Source organism: Sphaerodactylus townsendi, unplaced genomic scaffold (assembly GCF_021028975.2).
Source record: "Sphaerodactylus townsendi isolate TG3544 unplaced genomic scaffold, MPM_Stown_v2.3 scaffold_28, whole genome shotgun sequence".
In the NCBI taxonomy this organism is placed as follows: Eukaryota; Metazoa; Chordata; class Lepidosauria; order Squamata; family Sphaerodactylidae; genus Sphaerodactylus; species Sphaerodactylus townsendi.
Window position 1 is genome coordinate 526861 of NW_025950451.1, and position 19162 is coordinate 546022.

At 46.6% G+C, this 19162-nt stretch overlaps 1 protein-coding gene across 1 annotated transcript; it reads right to left on the reverse strand.

The window, feature by feature from the left end:
• Positions 1–2010: 2010 nt before the first annotated feature.
• LOC125425319 (oligophrenin-1-like) lies at positions 2011–18045 on the reverse strand. Its single transcript, XM_048482927.1, has 7 exons — positions 17916–18045; positions 16980–17080; positions 16549–16640; positions 16280–16358; positions 13198–13231; positions 6388–6450; positions 2011–2321 (listed from the first exon to the last, which is right to left on the reverse strand). Exons 1-7 carry the CDS (start codon positions 17989–17991, stop codon positions 2011–2013), a joined length of 756 nt encoding a protein of 251 aa, XP_048338884.1. The 5' UTR covers positions 17992–18045.
• Between the last annotated feature and the right edge of the window lie 1117 nt (positions 18046–19162).

A 19162-nucleotide genomic window follows, 5' to 3' on the forward strand; every position in this document is an offset into this window, starting at 1 on the left:
GGGCTACACCTTTGAGGGTCATAACTTTAACAAACCTAGGACTCCTTCAGGAGAGTCTCTTAATGATACCACCCAGGTATCATCCCGACCTCGGAGAGCTGCTTTTATAAGCTCTAGGCCAGAGTAGGGGCTTGGGGAAGGCATGGCCATGCCTTGAGGCGGAGGTGGAGGTGTGGCCCCACCCTGAACCTTCCACCCTAAAAATCTATACCTACCACGTCCCTGGTGGAGTCTCCTCCGCTGGAGGTTTTAAAGAGGCTGGATGGCCGTCTGCCAGGAATGCTGATAGTGTGACTTGATGGGTCTTTCAACTCTATGACTCTGTGATTTCTCTCCTCCTTTGAATTGCTGTGGTTGCTGTAGCTCTTTTGTTCTTTGCTTCACAGGCGGCGTCAGCATCAGCTCGCTGAGACACCTGCTGTTGTCGTCCGTTGTCAGTGTGGAATCTGGTTTTGTTTGACTCGGCGGGCTGCATTGTCTGTGGACGTGGGACTGGTGAGGTGCCATCCCTCCCTGGAACCCGGTGACCCAGAGAAGCGGTATTGTGTGATGTGGGGCATGACGTGAAGGGTATAATGATTTTTTTGATTCATATGCTTTTAGTTCTGGGAGCAGCAGTGGCGTAGTGGCTAAGAGCAGGTGCACTCTGAACTGGAGGAACCGGGTTTGATTCCCAGCTCTGCCGCCTGAGCTGTGGAGGCTTATCTGGGGAATTCAGATTGGCCCGTGCACTCCACCGCGCCAACTGGGTGACCCAGGCTAGTCCCAACTTCTCGGAGCTCTTCTCAGCTACCCACCTCACAGGGTGTTTGTTGTGAGGGGAAAGGGCAAGGAGATTGTCAGCCCCTTTGAGTCTCCTGCAGGAGAGAAAGGGGAGATATAAATCCAAACTCCTACTCTTCTTCTTCTTCTTCTTCTTCTTCTTCTTCTTCTTCTTCTTCTTCTTCTTCTTCTTCTTCTTCTTCTTCTCCTTCTCCTTCTCCTTCTCCTCCTCCTCCTCCTCCTCCTCCTCCTCCTCCTCCTTCTTCTTCAATAAAAGTCTACCACACATGCAGAATAACTCACTTCCAATCCACTTTCACAATTGTTTGCAAAATTAGTTTTTAACTTTATCCAGCACTGTAAAATCCAGCTGCAAAGTGCATTGAAGGGCTGAAGTGCATTATTCTGCATGTCGCGGAAGGTGCCTAAATCTTATTCCTGATGTTGTTTCATAATAGTGTCGTCTGAGCGCGGGGTCTTTCTATTGAACTGTCTAGGGGGCGGCATCTATACCTGAAAGGCACAGGAGGCCTGGTTTGCTTAGTAGCAACAGTTCATAAGACATAGAACATAGAAAGAACCTGTTGGATCAGACCAGGAGTCCATCTAGTCCAACACTCTGCTGCCGCTCAGGAGAGAATGCTGCTAGAACACGGCCATACAGCCCAGAAACCACACAGCACCCTAACGTTTCATATTTTGCCGCTCAACTTGAACACACAACACTGCCTGACCCCATGGGCCACGAAGACCCCGGACAAGCAGCAGCTCTGGAAGGTCTCCAATGGGGGTCTTCACATCCCCTCCCACCCACGTCTTTTAATGGGAGATGCCAGGGATTGATCCTGGGACCTTCTGCACGCCCAGCAGAGGTGCTGATCCGCAACTTAGCTCTACCCATATCCAGATCACTGTAATTTCCAGTCTTATGTCCTTCACAGTTTAAAGCCAGGCATCAGTCCTACATCTGAGGAATGTCAAAATGACCAGTAAGCGTTTTAACCCGGTAGGTGCAAAATCCCATTTCATTTATCTTTCCATTTGTTTCAAGGGAAAAAAAATACTATCTGTAAGAATTTCAAATTAAACTTTATACTTCCAAAAATAGCAACACCCACAATTCCTTGTGGGAATATGTGCTTGGCAGATGTCAAAAGATACTACATGTCCCCATTTAAGCCAGATGGTGCTGGTTTGCTCTATCTGGACTTATCCACTACGGATGTTGGGGACGGAGCAGATGCTCAATCACTGAGCCATATCCCCGTGGGACATTTCTCGAATGGGATGGCAGCCCTGGGCTGGACCTGTGGGGGCGGCCACATCTAGTCCGAGCTTCAGAAAGAGAGAAATGGTGGAAGGTCCAGAGAGGGGCCAAGCAACAAGGGAGGCTTCTTGGGCTGAGATGGGTTGAATGAAGTGGACCTCTCCTCCTTGACGCGACAGCGCACAGAAATTGAAACCCAGAGAATTACACTTCTTACCAAAAAATGCATTCAAGAGCTTCTGGACCTGGATGTTGCTGCCCACCGTTCGATACACGCCTTCTGTTGTGACCCCTGAGCGGGACAAAAACAGATGAGATTCTTATTTCACCGGTGAAATCCTGCATTTCAAAAGCTCAAGAGCACCACCTGCTGCTGTCATTTCTTAAGAACCGGTAACTCTGCTCATAGAATGTGTCAAAGGCCGTAAAATAAGACTGCCTTTAGAGGCCACAAATAGCCTCAGTTCAGGAACCCAGTTTGTTGCTGGGAATGCCCACCTTCTTCTTCATGCCAAAAGTCAGGGTTCAACACTCCCCTCCCCCCACCTCCTATTACTCATCAGAATTCAAGAGCACAGGCTGATATCTGACATGGGGAGAGTTGACTCTCAAAAGCTCATCCCCCACCCCACCCCAATCTTGTTGGTCACTAAAGTGCTCTTGGGAGGGAATCCCAGCCTATCCTATTATATGAAAGGCTAGCTGTGGTGGCCAATCTCCATGCACAACTCACTTCTAGCCAATCACCATGCTTACACCACTTGGGGGTGGGGCTTACACAGAAAGGGTAAAAACAACACAAGCAGCACAGCAGGATGTGATGGTTACTCACTCACATGCTCACCCTTCTCCCCAACTGCTGAATAATTACAGTTGCTGTACCATCTGCAGCTCCTTGAGGTGCAGGCAGCAGCCGCTCCCCGTAAGAGGGTTGTGACTGCCAGCAGCTGCAACTGCACTGTTAACTGGTTGTCGTGGGTTTTCCAGGCTGTGTGGCCGTGGTCTGGCAGATCTTGTTCCTAGCATTTCGCCTGCATCTGTGGCTGGCATCTTCGGAGGTGTATCACAGAGGGAAGTCTGTTACACACTGAAGTCTGAAGTCTTCTCTCTGTGGTACACCTCTGAAGATGCCAGCCACAGATGGAGCAAAACATTAGGAACAAGATCTACCAAACCACGGCCACACAGCCCCCCGGAAAACCCACCAGTTGAATCCAGCCATGAAAGCCTTTGACAATGCACTGTTAACTGTTGCATAGCAATACAGGTGTCCGAAAGAAGGGCAGGCATTCAGGAAGAGGAGGAGGAAGGAGCTGGTGACATGGGGTCAAGGGGGGAGGAAAAGGAGTTTGCGTCCTCAGTGGGTGCTTTTAACCCACCAACAGTTTTCTAGGACCTGTTGTATTTGTTCATACAACAGGCTTTATTGCTTCTAGATTAATAAGAGACAGTTTCTTCCCACTCACTGGAACTTTAAAGTCTTTCTTGTTGAGGTTCTAAGAAGGTATGTGTGTAGGGGGGATACTTTCAGGTTAACCTGTGTGCTTGAAATCCTATGACACAGGTAGCCAGAATTTAGCCAATGTTAAATTTCTGCAATTAGAACAGTGGAAGGGGAGCGAGGAATGTGAGCTTATCAATAAGCCTGGCGCCTGCACATGCGTCCGTGACTTGGACTGCCCCCAACACAAAGACAAAGAACCATTCCAAACATTTTAAAAGTATGATCAAAATTACCCAAACACATTTGATCAGAGTCTCTTTTTCTGAGCTCTCTTTCTGAGAACTGTGGAACTGCATTCGAGACCAGTACTAGGAATATGAGGACGTGCAAAGCCCCCTCCCCACATTCCAACCAGTGGACTTGACCACATGACCCAGGAGCTCTGTACCCCCAACTAGGCCTGGTCTCCTTGCCTAGCAGCATAAGCCATGGATTCTCCCACACTGATAAGCTCTGGAGTCCATGGCCAGTATTCAGGCAGAGCAACACAGAAGTTAACCTTTGGCCATATTTATGCATTCCAATTGAGAGTCTTACCCATCCCCAAGGTTTGGGCTTGGAAACACCAGTTTGAAATAAAATAGAGACAGCCCCTCTCTTCAGGGTCACCCTCACCCCACCTTAATTCTGGCAAACAAATGCCACCCCTTGGACTTCCACAGGCCCTGGAAGAAAATGGGATGCCACAATTGTGGAACAGGCACCCAAACCATTACACTTTCTGTATGAACTTGGCTCATGAATGCACAGGTGACATGCTGTCAAGTCCCAGCTGACTTATGGCAACCCCAGCAAGGGGTTTCAATGCAAGTGAGAAGAAGTGGTTGGGTCTTCCTTTCTTCTGCAGAGACTTAGTTGGTGGCTCCTCATCCAAGCACAAACCCTGCTTAGCATCCAAGATCTCATAAGATTGGGCTATGCTGTGCCACCTTCCCTCCCTTGGTACATGGACAGCACAGTATTCAAAGCACCCTCATCTGACCTGAACTGGTACGAGGATGCAAAGAACAGAGGGCAATCTTGGAAGTGCTTGGAAGTGCTTAGTAGACAAAGGCATTCAGACCACGAGAACAGCCAGCCTCGTGCACCTGTTGCTGCCTGCCTTTCAGTGCAGAGAGTCCAACTCCCTTTTGCAGGTACTGCAAAATACTCAACAGCAGACTGAATAGCAGACATACTCAACATGGCCCTGCTTAACATGAAAAAAATGGTCCTCTCAAACACCTGTATAGGTTCTGTGCAGTGGCTTCCATCTGATTTTTCCCCAGAAATATTCCATCCTGAAAAACTCATTAGGAACCTGAGAGACGGCATCATTTCAAGTCAGTTCATTTGCATTTCCCATCAGTTAGCTGATGGGAAATTCTACTGGAATTCTTTTGCACAATGGCTGTCTGCCAGTCATTTCAAATTCTAGTAGCAAAAATACATTGTTGGAGATCTTCAGTGTCCCAGAAAGGACTCGGCCAAACAGCTCCCATTTATTCTAGTGGTACTTTTATGACAAAACCCTTCAAAATTCCGCAACCCAAACACAGCCTGCTCTTCTTCCCCACCAACTCTGTACCAGTCATGGCATTACTTTTGACTGCTGGCTCCCCTGAATGAAGGCTAAGGGAGTGTATACATTTTTAATTCATTATTTTAATTCTTCTCCCTTTCAAAATGCAGCCTTATTGATCACAAAATATTCCTAAGAGTGATTAAAACATCAGCTTTTACTGCAAGTTGCCAAAAGAGAAGTTTATGATGGACATAGAAGTTCATCTCTCTTGCGCTTTTCCCAGGGTTGGCACTCCCAACCACCCCGGACGGCTCCGAAACGCTCTTCCCCATTTGACAAGTGGCGAGGCAGTGTCACAAGGCAGCTGCGAGGTGACGGCGAGGGGAAGCGAGGCAGGAGGCCAAGGTGGCAGAGAAGAACACAGGGGCTGCCAGGCACACAGGGCCCACCATGACAGCACAACCACCACCTGAGAGGGAAGCGGTCCACCCACAGCGCAGGGCAGCCTCAGGGAGGGGAACAGGGGTTTAGATGACACACTGTGAAGAACCAGCAGGGAACAGCTTGGCATCAGAGGAGGCCAGGGAAAAGAGGTGGCACTGGAGAAGAGCACGGGAGATGGATAGGGAAGCATGGGACTGCACCACCAGCTGAGGGGGGTCGGGGTGGGAAGGGGAATCGGGAAGCTGGGTGGAGAGATAAAAGGAGGAACTGCCAGGTGTCCAGGGAGGAAGCAGGCGGAAGGAGCAGCTGCACTGACTGGGCAGCCAGGGGAGACATGACCTCGTGCGCTGAGATCAGGCAAAGACTCTAGGGACACCAGCACGGGATCAGGGGCTACAGAGGCGTTGAGCCAACAGGGTGGGGCACGACGCCCCTGCAGAGCCATGACCAGGCTGAGGAGGGGGCGTTCCCGGGGCGGGCGCCACCATGGTGGGATACAAGGCACACACGCGACCCGGGCGGAGTTTCCCCTTGCTCTGCCTCTGACCTCACAGCTTTTTTAAAAAAAAATTGTTATTAGTTTTTGCTGTGCAGAATGAATCAGTTTTTTATTTTCAATAAGTAGAATTTTTCTTATTGTTCATTAATAACAAATAGAACACACAAACACACACATACATATATATATTTCATTAATAACAGAGCTTTTAATTTCTTTTTATTTTTCACACCTCCCAGTTTGCAACTGTGAGTGTGCCTCCCAGTTGTGATCTGCTATGGTCTTCGTGCAGAGTTGTTTTCAAGCTGCTGAGAAAGATTCCGATCAAGCCTGTCTTGCCTGGGGACGCTGCAGAAGAATAAATTAGTAAGTTGGAGGGAAGCAATTGAAAGAGCTTCCAAACTTACCTTTCGTCTCTATGACGTTGATGCATTTCCGGACAAATCGGAAGCCAACCTCATTCAGTTCCACTATTTGGGAAGAAGAAACAGCAGTGGTTATCACATAGCTCTTGGTGGCAGGAACAGCAGTTTAGCATCTCCCCTTTGAAACAGCAATGCTCCTTAAACAACAACACCAACAAGTCCGTCCTTCCATGGGCAGCAGTCAGGCCAACTTCCTGCAGCTGAGGCAACAGCGACAGAAAGAAACCTTTTGCCAAAAAGGCAGGGCAAAGCTCCCGGCATGCTCAGACCCACAAGCCAGACCATCAATCACAAGCCTTTATTGGCATAAAATAAACATACAAAATCAGCATACAAAATTTGCCCATTATTGCTCACAATTATAGACACTGGTACTAAAATACTAAATACTAAAATATATACATGGTCCTTCTGTAACTATAGGACATTCCTTCAGCTAAGTTAACTCACTTAAACGTCATCGGATACGGACAGAAGCTAGAAAAATTACTGCTGGCTATATGTGGTCATAATACATAGACTTTGGTTGGTATTCATCTGAACTTACGTCTATTGGTAGCAGAAATTTTATACATTCCTCTCACACTGTGGGATCCATGTTGTTCAAAAGCATAGGTATCTTAAGAGCATCAAATTTAGATTGTTATACAGAAATGGGATAGGGTGCAGATTGTGACATTCTGAGTTTTGCAAATACTTACACCAATGAAAGAGGGTATGATCGAGTGTCCCCACCCACATATTGCATGGACATAGCCTCACTCTGTTTATCAATTTGTTGATATCTACTTAGTACAGAGCAGCATAGAAGGCATTAGATTGGAATCTGGCCAGTGTTAAAGCTCTTCTTAATTTTAGGGTTGGTGATCCACTGTAAATAATGATCCATGTGTGCATGATCAATTGGAATAAGCAGGTTCAGGGGGGAACCACGTTTTCCTGCCAGCTGTTATCATATCCCGATACTCTTGTTCTAATAAAAGCTTAGTTTTCAAACAGCTATATGCTTCTGATAGGGAAAGAGGGACTAATGACTCTAATGAAAAGCCAAGAGTGTTGGTTTTCCCTCAACTAGTTTCAACCACCTAGAATTTGCATAATTCCGAGGAAGAAGCATAGGGTGTAACAAACTGGAGTGATCCTGCGATAGTGGATCACATTAGCCAGTATCTGACAGTTCTCAACCAGGCCATCGTGGCATATGATAGCGAGTTCCACAAACACATGGGGCTGCATATGAAGCACAATTTGGTAAGCCCATAATTTTGTGGAAGAAACGGGACTGGGCTGTGTTTATATTTTTGTTTATAGCTCCGATCCAAATAGGTGCTCCATAGAGGAGCTGAGAGCCGTATTTAGCATTGAACACCTTCAATGCGGATGGTATATACTGGTGGCCCACAGTGAAAAAGAAACGCTGCTGAGGGATCCCAGAGCAATTCCAACCTCCTCCCGCCTATGATCTCCTGGCAGTTCCTTCTTTGGGTGGAGTTGGCTAAAACCCAAACCCAACACCCTTCAGATGGCCAGTTCAAGACCACCACAATCCTGCAGTCTCTGCTAGGCTGGCTAGACAGCCACAGGACACCAGATGAGTCACTGATGCACACCACAGATATTGATTATTTAGTGTTTGTTTGTTTGTAATAAAGATGTTGTGTTCAAAAGGGCATATTAATAAATAATAAAGAAATAAACTCTAAATAAAGTCTAATAAAGAAATAAACAAACCGCGTATAGGTTGGCAATAAAGATGTAAATATCTATCTTGTATTATTCAAAGGTATAGTATATTTAAAAAGTCTGCACATACAATCATTCTGTTCCACATGGGTCCAATAAACAACTTGAATCACATCAAATTGCTTGTGTTTATTTTGGTCATATGTAACCTCATAGGCAATCAAAATTCTTGAAACTATAAATAGATACAACAACCTTAAAGCAAATGAACCATAAACATCTATGTTTAAATTAGTGTATATATATATATATATATACACACACACACACACACACATAAACATCTATGTTTAAATTAGAAAAAAGCTGTTCTCTTGTGGTTATATTATTGTACAAGACAAAAGTGTCCTCTGTGTGTGTGTGTGTGTGTGTATGTATACATACACACACACGCACTAATTTAAACATAGATGTTTCTGTTTCGTTTGCTTTAAAGTTGTTATACCTATATATAGTTTCAAGATTGCTTATGAGCTTACAAATGACCAAAATAAATACAATTTGAAGTGATTTAAATTGTTTATTGCACCCACGTGGAACTGAATGATTGTATGCACAGACTTTTTAACACGCTGTACCTTTGAATAATAGAAGATAGATATTTACATTGTTATTATTGCCAACCTGTACACAGTCTATGTTGTTATGGTATTCTGCGTGGAGCCTGAGTCATTGATGGCATCACTGCCACACCAGGGCAGCTTGACCTGTCTCCAGCCCTCAGAGGACGCAGCCTGGCTCTGCTGCATTCGGTTCACTGGCCTGATTCATTCTGCACAGCAAAAAGCCAGCACTGCACCAAACACACAGAGCGGGGTCAGAGCATCCCGCTAACCCTTCTGAGACCCTTGACGGGTCCTCTACCTCGGCGGCAGAAACCTCTGTCCCTACAACTGGGAATGCCGCTACCAGGGGCCTCATGCAGGAAAGCAAACGGGGGGATCCCAGCCGCTGATTCCATTTCTCTCCCACACTATGGGATTACAGTGCATTGGCTTAACAATCCTCTCTGCCTCAACAACAGCTTGCAGCATCTCCCATGGCGGGGGGGGGGGGGGGGGGGGGGGGGCAGCACACAGCAAGTAGGCTTCCTACCAGATATCAATGCAGGCAAAAGGGAACACAGACATTTTGGTGGAAGGCCGCAGGCAATCCACTCAGGACCTTGGCAGCTGCTGTAAAGTTGCCAGAATTTTTGAAGCCACAGAAAAGTTGTTGTTTCTTCTTGTTTTCCCCCTCAGGGGAAAAACAGACATGACAGCCTGAGAAAAAGTCCACGAAAACTGAAACCCTACTGAATAACTGGAGTTTCATTTGGGCAGTGACATCAGGGGAGTCACTGCCCAAATAAGGAGCTCCCTCTCGTTCTCTCAGTTGAGAGCCAACCGGGGAGGCAGAGGAGCTCCTTATTTGGGCATTGACATCAGGGGGGAGTCACTGCCCAATGAGGCTCTCCCAGGCTTCCTCAAACCCCAGCCAGCAGGGAGGCAGAGGGAGCTCCTTATTTGGGCAGTGACTCCTCCTGATGTCACTGCCCAAATAAGGAGTTCCCTCTGCCTCCTGGCTGGCTGGGGTTTGAGGAAGCCAATTAATCCCTTGGAGGCACTTTTTGGAGTGCCTGGAATGGATTAATTGGATTTACATTGATTCCTATGGGAAATGGTGCCTCGGTTTTCATTGATTTCGGTTTTCGATTCCTTTCCGACCAATTATCGTCAAAAAAAGAGGTACCACTGCATTTCATAATTTCTGTAAACCCAAAGCTTCTAGCAGGCTGATAGAACAATGCTCACTGTGTCTGCAAGGCCTTGTTTGGGGATTTTTGGATTTACATCCTACTGCTTTGTTTAGAAAAGTTATGTTGTCTCTCAAGTGGCTTGCTTGAGATGGCTCACAATGAATAAATTCTCAATACAAAAAGAAATCATTTTAACAAAACTCATGGATGTAAAATTATCTATTGAACAGATCTTGGGCCAGGCACAGGCCAGGTAAGGGAAACAAACTCTTATTAAAAACCTGGATTTTTTAAAAGTTTTGGTCTGCTGTCTATAGATTGTAGGGTAGGGCGGGCATTCCAAATGGAATACAGGTAAGGTAAAGAGTGCTGCTGAGACACAACTGACTCAGGATGACCGTGTGAAGATCCACCTCAAGGGGTTTTCAAGGTAGGAGACAAGCAGAAGTGTTTTGCCAGGGCAAGGAGCAGCAGTGGCGTAGGAGGTTAAGAGCTCGTGTATCTAATCTGGAGGAACCGGGTTTGATTCCCCGCTCTGCCGCCTGAGCTGTGGAGGTTTATCTGGGGAATATAGATTAGCCTGTGCACTCCCACACACGCCAGCTGGGTGACCTTGAGCTAGTCACAGCTCTTCTGAGTTCTCTCAGCCCCACCCACCTCACAGGGTGTTTGTTGTGAGGGGGGAAGGGCAAGGAGATTGTCAGCCCCTCTGAGTCTCCTACAGGAGAGAAAGGGGGAATATAAATCCAACTCCTCCTCCTCCTCCGCACAGCAGCCACAGTCTTCCATGGTGGTCTCCCATTCAAGCGCTGACCCTGTTTAGTTTCTAAGCTCTCACAAGATCTGGCTAGCCTGGGTTCTTCAGGTGATGCCACCACAGAGAGTTCCCCACCTCTAGTCCCCGCCTACCTTGCCAGTGAAGGTGGGGGTGCAGGGAGCAGGGTGTGACAGGCAGATTTTAAGCAGCAGGCAGGACAGGGCGGGAGGAAGCCCTGGGCCCCTGAAGCGACTCAGGTCTTTCAAGGACTCAGGTCTTTCAAAACAACACCTGTCTTTGTAAGGTTTATTTTTTGTAAGGCCACCAGGCAATTACAGGGTCCTTCCCTGGGCTTCTCGCACTGGGCTGTTTGTGAGGCACTTTGTGAGGAGTCCATCGGCCGTGGGCAAGGGTTGGGAGGCCTTGTCAGTGCGGGGAGCTTTGGGAGGAGTCGAAGGAACAAAGAACTTCAAAGATGAGGGGGTTCAAACATACTTTTGTTCTGGTTCTTTTCTAAGAAGACCTTTCAGATGGAGATTCCAACTCCCTTCCTAATCAGCTGTTGCAAACAGTCCTTTAGTTGACTGGTCATTCAGGGTCCTCAGACTTCCTATTGTTTGGGGGTTAATTGCAATCTCTTTTGGCAAGCCTCTACATCTTTTTTTTCAAGTGGGTGTGAGCTACTTTCACCGACAGCCCCAGTGGTGTCAAGATCAGTTGTAATTTCAAATTGCCAGAGCTCTCTTGGAAGTTGGCAACCAGTTGTTGGAAAGGGTTTGTTGTGCGTTTTACTTGCCTGGGCTTCTCGGAATGTGCTGTTTGTGAGGTGAGTTGTGAGGAGTCCAGCAGCAGCGGGTAAGGCTGGGAAACTCCGGGCAATGCAGGGAGCTTTGGGAGGAGTCAGATGGCAACAGGGAGCGTCAGGAGGCATCCAGCTCTGTGCAGGAAACTTTTAAAGGTGTTGGGCAATGAGGAGGACTGTAGGCGGGCCAATCCCCGTGCAGGACTCACAGGGCTTGGGTGGAAATGAGTCCTGCCTGGTGATTTGGTGGGGGTTCGTCATCACGATGTTCTAAACAATAGATAGTTATAGATTAGGCTTGGCCCTCATCTATCCTGTTACTGTCTTCTGGCATCTGTTCAGGACTTCCATAGACCCGCCTGACTCAGTTATTATGGAGAAGTAGAGCTAGGTGTCTCCTGCATAGTGGTGGCATTTCTCTGGGTGACCTCTCCCAGGTTTCATGTTGACATTAAACAACACAGGGGATAAAATGGAACCCACACCAGACCTTCCATGGGGCTGAGCCCCCCAGGACCACCTTCTTGAATTGGCTGGGGAAATAAAAGCTGAGCCACTGAAGCCTGGTGCCCCTACCCCAACAGGCCAGTCCAATGAGTCTGTGTTGAGGGGTGCTGCTGTAGATGCTCCTGAAAGCCACCAAGAGGCCCAGGAGAACCTTCAGGGACACACTTCCCTTCTCACTGTCCTGGCAAAGGATATCAGTCAGGGTGGCCAAGCCTGTCCCAAGCCAAACATAGGCCTGGATCCAGATTGAACTGGGCCTGGTCCAGGTCCCCCAAGACTACCTGAGGGTGTGTCGCCAACACCCACTTCCCCTGCTGCAATATCCTCTTACACCGTTCAGCCGACTGTTCTACGTATGTCGGCTTCTCCTGGCAGGAAGCACAAGGGACCTGGGGCGCCACCTATAATTGGGGTTTTTATCTGGATTAGATTTTAATGTATTTATTTAAGTTATGCATTGGTTTTATTGTATTACCTTTGCTGCTTCTTGTTGTAAACCACCCAGAGCCCTTTGGGGATGGGGCGCTATTCTAAATTTAATAAAATAACATCTTGCCCCAGAATGGAAAGTTGGCCCCCAGGCAGCAGGTATTCAGGTCACCTGGATCCAGGGATGACTTCTTCAGGAGGGGTTTCACAAATACTTCTTTCAAACTTATCAGAATTATACCCTCATACGGTGAGGCACTTATTATCACTTGATCAATCGAAGCCAGCTTGATATTTATCAGCCATGAAGGGCATGATTCAGGTCTAGACACAGTGGGCTGCGCACTTCTAAGTAGTTTGTCCATTACATCACGTCTCACAAGTTGGAACTCATCTGTTACTGCGCCACATGGTCATGTCAGCCATGCATGGAAGGAGCCCATCCACACATAGCAATGCTTGAACAATTCTGGGATGTCCCCATAGAAGGTATAAATTCAACATACAGTGGCCATGGAGGTGGGCAAGTCATGTGATTTGTTTTCAGAGAATGGCTGGTTTGGGTCTTGGACGTGTGAACCAGGAAAGTGGATGGAATTGTTGTCTAGGGGCTCACAGAGATCCACAGTGGTTCTGCTAGAGCTGTTACCTGCCCCTCCTCCCATTAAAAAACACAACTGCATGTTGGATCTGGGCAGGCCGTTGCAGTGCACAATAAATCCAGCAGAGAGCAGCAACAGACACTACTTGGAAATAATGTGTTGCAAGCAGATTTCTTTAGGTGGAACATTTCCTAAGAGAAAGCAAGCAACTTACTTTCCTCCTGCTTTGTGATGGGACTGTGGTAGATCTAAAGAAAAAATGGGAAAACAAAGTGAAGCTAAGTGGTAAATTAAAGAAGAGCGCAATAAGATTTGAATATTTTAAACATGCATGGAACTTCCCTTTTCCATACTGTGCGAGGAAACCAATCAAGGAAATCAGTCAGTGTACTCAAGAAAATTTCCAGTGCCTCAGAAATTACAGCACACAGTTATGTCGACCATTTCCTGTTAAAATGGCCTGTTTGGCAGAGGTGAGGAAATCTCCCAGGCTTTTATCGTTCTACACGATATATAATGTAGAATTATTCTGGAGGACATCTTTATAAAGGAAAGTAACAGGATCATAGCAATGAAACAGCTGTGAAATTTTAGGCAGTGTTCATTCTTTTGTTCATTGTATATAGTATAATGCTTTTAGTGCACCATTTCCTAGTCCCTGTAAATCCAGTTTTAACCCACTGTTGGTTGCAGATTTTAAGTGTGTGATGTGTTTTAAGTCTCAGCAAGAAAGGAATTCAATTAATAAAATTAATGAACCTTTCTATGAACAGGCTAAACTGCCAGCATACTACTACCATCAGCACACAAATGGTTTTTATATATGTGCCTGATGTGTCGCTGTTCTTCGCCTTGCTAGCATTCCTCAGTGGTTTCAAGAGACAAACCGAGAAAGCATGCACCTTCCGTGCAGAATTTCCTCCAGACACTTCAGCAATCTCTCACTTTGCAACACATTTGCCATCTGACAATACATAATTGGCTACGAGTTCGAACGTCTGTTGATGAAACTTTAGCCAATTATGGTGCAGGACGCACAGGGACCCAAGCCTGGTGCATCCTGCGTTCCCATTGGCCATTGCCAGGCTGTGGAGCAGTTGCCCACCATGGCCCAGCAAGCCCCTCCCCTTTTCCCCAGGACTCCGCAACTGCGCCCAGCCCCTCCTCTTTCCCCTGCCCCAGGACTCCCCAGCCGGGCCCACTGCAGCCGGCAAGCTCGTCCCCTTTCCCCCACACCCAGGACTCCCCAACTGGGTCCTCCACAGCTGTAAGGGTCTGTTACCCCAGTCAATAACAAGTCTCAAGAACGGTTCAAGAGCTTTATTAGAACTGTGTCAGCCCAACGGCCAGATAGCCAAAACTGGGGTTTGGCTCTCTGCCCCCCGGTATATACCTGAAGGTTACAGTTTGACTCAACCCAGAAACCCCCACCCTCGGATTCCCATAATATCAGCATGTGAAAAGACAATGAGAAAGAGACATTGCTTTTGGGACAGGCAGCTTACTCCCTCAGGAAGGCCGATAAGGAGAAACAGTTAAGCACTATTAAGCTAGTTACTTGCGAGTAGGAGAAAGGGGCCCCATGGCCTTGGGCGATGATAATAGCTGGGCCATTGTAAGGTTGTGGTGAGTGTGTGTTTTCCGACCTTGAGAGATTCCCACCAGAGGTTCTTGGCTTAATGCCTGAGAAGGGGAATTTTGCTGTTTTGGTTATCTTTCACTTGCTTGCTATCCTGTGTGAAATCCTGTTTTGTTTATACTCTTTTGGCGGGAGCCTGTTTGATACACCTGTAAAAGCTGTTGATTGAGATCTGGGCTTCAGATCTCGCATCGCCTGTTTCAGACGAAGAATGCCAGCTCAATAAAGAACTTTTAACGGTTGCTTTTGCCTGGAGTTTACTAGTTCGTTACAGCTATCTGCATCAGAGCTGTGGATGTGTAAGTTGCCAGGCCAAGTAGGGTGCAGGGCCAGCAAGCCACTCCCCTTCCCCCTGCCCCCAGGACTCCCCAACTGGGCCCTCTTCACCCCTACCCACCCCTAACCACACCCTCCAATCCTATCCCTACCCAAGCCTTACCTTACATCCCTCCCCACAGCCCAGGCCTCACCTTGCCCCCTGCCCTACCAGAACACTCATCTTTCCGCTCTCCCCCACCCCAAGCCTCCCCTTTCAACCCTCCTGCCATCCCAAGCAACTTGGTTCCATCCTCTTCCAGCCCAACCCTCACCTTGCTGCCCGCCCTTCTCTCCATCCTCTCCCTATCCTCATCTTCCAACGTACCGCAAGCCACACCTCTCCTGTCTCTCTCACCCCTGAACCACATACCCAGAAACATGTAAGTGTCATGCTGGGAGTGTGTATTGGGGGGCGGGGGGGGGAGGGCACTGCAGTCCCATTAAAGCCCATTGCAGGGGGAGATGCTTCCTCTCCAACGCTGTGCTAGGGCCCTCTGCATCTCCCCTGCAATGGGCTTTGCTACTAGTTATTCCATAAAGCACATTTTTGCTATCATACTACCCATCTGTTATTATTCTAGATCTGTGGTGGCGAACCTTTGGCACTCCAGATGTTATGGACTGCAATTCCCATCAGCCCCTGCCAGCCCCTACAATTGGCCATGCTGGCAGGGGCTGATGGGAATTGTAGTCCATAACATCTGGAGTGCCAAAGGTTTGCCGCCACTGTTCTATATTATTCTATAAATGATGATAGAGACCAAATATTGTTTCAGTACTGTTTCATTAAAAAAATACTGTTTCATTTAAAAAAATTAACAGCATGTTGCAACTGCTGACAACCGTTTTCCATATTGAATGTAGAGCTATCTCCATGCAGGAAATTTCAAGGAGATACCATCAAGTACCAAGACTGTATGAAGAGAACAAACAGTGAAGCGCAGGAAGGTGCAGATGCAAAATGTGCATCAACAGGAACTGACGGGCCCCAGAAGAGCAGGGCAGTCAGGCGGAGGAACAATTCACAGCCACATCAACCAGCTGGACTGTCTGGCAACGATGCACAGGATTATGGTCAACTCCAGTAATCAACTGAAGCAGAACTGCTTGCCAGAACTGGCCCAGCATTCAGCCATTTGGAAAATGTATAGCCTCATAACTGTTTTTCAAATCATGTTTCCAGCTCTTTTGGACAAGCCTTTACTACTACAAGCCTTCCTCTCTGTGAACAGCAGGCATAAAATAGTGCTTCAAAAGCGGTGCTCCCGTCTCCTCCCCGGCATGGCACGAAGACCAGGAAATGGCTCAGGGCACTTGTGTCCCAGTTTACAGCACCTACCGGCTCTTTGCCATCCATGGCCTCCATCCAGAGACGTCTGTTTGCTTCGGAAAGTGCTTGCAAGGTGATGGTCCCAGGCCTACGTGAGATTCAACAAAAGAAAACCAAAATGAAGCTGGAATTATGTTTTTTTCCTCTTCCTTGAGAAATAAACCAAACAAATGGAAGTGGGGCCAGCAGGGCTGGGCTGAGGATTCCAGGCACCTCAGAGCCCCACAGAGGCCCTCAGGGCTGCTGTTCTGCTTTTAGACTGTGGCAGGACAACTCACCTTTCCACTGTCTCAATATCAAAACAAAATCTTTTGTCTATGGAGTCTGTCTTTCGCCTCACACAGGACTTCAGCACAAATTGTAAGGTACCCTGAAGAGAAAAGAATCCAAAGCCACCATTTAAACGAACAAAAGCCTGTAGAGATAATCATTTTAAATCACCAGACAGGGGCAAGAATCAGCCTATGCCCGTGGTGGCGAACCTTTGGCACTCCAGAACCTTTGGCACTCCAGATGGTGGCGAACCTTTGGCACCCCAATTGGCCATGCTGGCAGGGGCTGATGGGAATTGTAGTCCATACCATTTGGAGTGCCAAAGATTCGCCACCACTGGCCTATGCAATTGGGGCCAAGAGGCAGGTGAAGGTGCACATTTCATCCGGACCGAGAGCAGGCCCACTGCAAAGCTGGGGTGAAGGAGGCTGCTTACTTGCTTCGACCCGGGCTTCTGCTCCATAGGCGTCATTCTTAATGTCCTGAGTTCCTTCATATACTGGCAATAATGCTTCACCCATGAGACACCCAGCGCCCCTACAACAAGTAGAAAGGGAAAGGAATCTCATGAGAGGTCAATGTTTTTTCCTTCTACATCCCTGTACAACATCTGGCTTCTAACAGAGCCTGTTTAGACACTCCATGGTCCTTACAGCATGACAGCCAGCGTGCTGTAGTGGTGAAGAGTGGTGGACTCCAATCTGGAGAATTGGGTTTGATTCCCACTCCTCCACATGAGCAGCGGACTCTAATTTGGTGGACCAGGTTTGTTTCCCTGTTCCTCCACATGAAGCCTGCTGAGTGGCCTTGGGCTAGTCATAGTTCTTCAGAACTCTCTCAGCCCCACCTACCTCACTTTGAGGCTTCTGTTGTGGGAAGAGTAAGGAGTTTGTAAGCCACTTTGAGACTCCTTACAGGAGAGAAAGGCGGGGTATAAATACAAACTCCTCTTCTACTGTCTGATATGAACCAAGGGAGAGCAGCAAAAGACCCCGTACTTTGACCAGCCAAGCACCAGAGACTCAGGCTTAATTTTTGTACTTTGTGAGGAATGAGGGTTCAGCCAATCATGACACACTTTTGGAGGAGATCTGTCACATTTGTATCCAAGGATGCCAGGACAGCAAAGGTGGCTTCTCTAAAATGTTATTTATTCTGTAAGGCTGTGTGGAGAGGAAATGTTTGGCTCAGATCCCCCAAACGAAACAAGGATCTGAAAGCCGGTCTTCCCTGTTCTCGTCTAACACTTAAAATGTAGAGGACAGATGGTCCACCAACTACAAGAACTTAGAAGAGAGTAGTTCAGCAGCTCATGGTCTCCTGACAGACTGTGGCTCTTTACTGAACCCCCAGTATCCCCAAATTCACTTACATTTTTCTTGAGTATAAAGATAGCCCTCTATAGTTGGCTGCCCAGGTAGTTTGCAGGTCAAGGGAGCTTCTTTCATCCTCTTCTTGAGGTCTTCTAGCCCTTCACGTGTACTGATAAAATGATTTCTTGTCTGTTGAGGAACAGGGAAAGCCTGACTTCGTATCGACACACAAGAAGCAAAAGAAAAGATTCCACTGGTGAGTTTGGAGACAGCCTGTTAATTCTAGCATTGGGGGACCTGATCTCTGAACAGAAAATTCTACTGAGGTATGCTAATTCAATTTCTCAGTCACTTCAGAGTTGGTGCCCAAGCATGGGAAGGACAGCATGGTATAACTACTATCCTTGAATATAAAGCGTTTGATACAGTCAGTCACAATTACTTATTTCAAACTTTGGAAAAATGTTGGCTTTGGAAAACAATTTATAAATACTCTACGAGAGTTATATCAAAGAGGAAAGGCTAAGATAAGAATAAATGATGGATGGACAGGAATAATAAATATTGAAAAAGGGGTAAAGCAAGGATGCCCACTATCGCCACATTTATTTATAATGGCAATGGAATTCCTGGCAGAAAGGATGAATAACAATGGAAGGTTAAAAGAATATAAACTGAAACATGAAGATATAAGATTGAACTTATTTGCAGATGATATATTAATAATAACGGTGAACCCGGTAGATACAATGAAAAAATTAAAAATTATTCTAGAAGATTTTCAAAAATACTCTGGATTAATAGTAAATATGGAAAAAACAGAAATAATGGGGTTAATGTGGAAAAAAGACAATTAGATAGAAAACTAGTAAAAAAGAAATATTTAGGTATTATAATAACACATAGAAAGGAGAAGATGTTTAAATATAATTACGAGGCAAGATGGAAAAAAATATTAAAACAATTAAAAGAATGGGATAAGAAGATGCTATCGATTACAGGGAAAATCAAAGCATTAAAAATGTGTATAATGCCGAAAATGTTTTATCTATTTCGAACTCTATCTTTAGAAATCAAGAAGAAGCAATTTGAGGAATGGGACAGAAAGCTGAAAGCTTGGGTATTCCATCAAAAAAATCCAAGAATTATGAACAAGATAATCTACATGACGAAAAATTATTTAGGATGTAAGATGTATTACGCAGGCATTCCAGATTAAAAATCTAATGAACTTAAATGAAGAAAATAGTGAAGTATGGGTTGAATTTGAAAATGAAATAAATGAAGGTATTGGAGCCTATGGAAT

Excerpts from the sequence above, each read along its gene's own strand:
- LOC125425319 (XM_048482927.1), bottom strand. The coding sequence starts at position 17,991 with ATGAAAGAAGCTCCCTTGACCTGCAAACTACCTGGGCAGCCAACTATA. Across the intron at positions 16,359-16,548 it reads GATATTGAGACAGTGGAAAG|GCCTGGGACCATCACCTTGC; the intron begins GTGAGTTGTCCT and ends AATCTCACGTAG. Across the intron at positions 2,322-6,387 it reads CAACGTCATAGAGACGAAAG|GGGTCACAACAGAAGGCGTG; the intron begins GTAAGTTTGGAA and ends TGTCCCGCTCAG.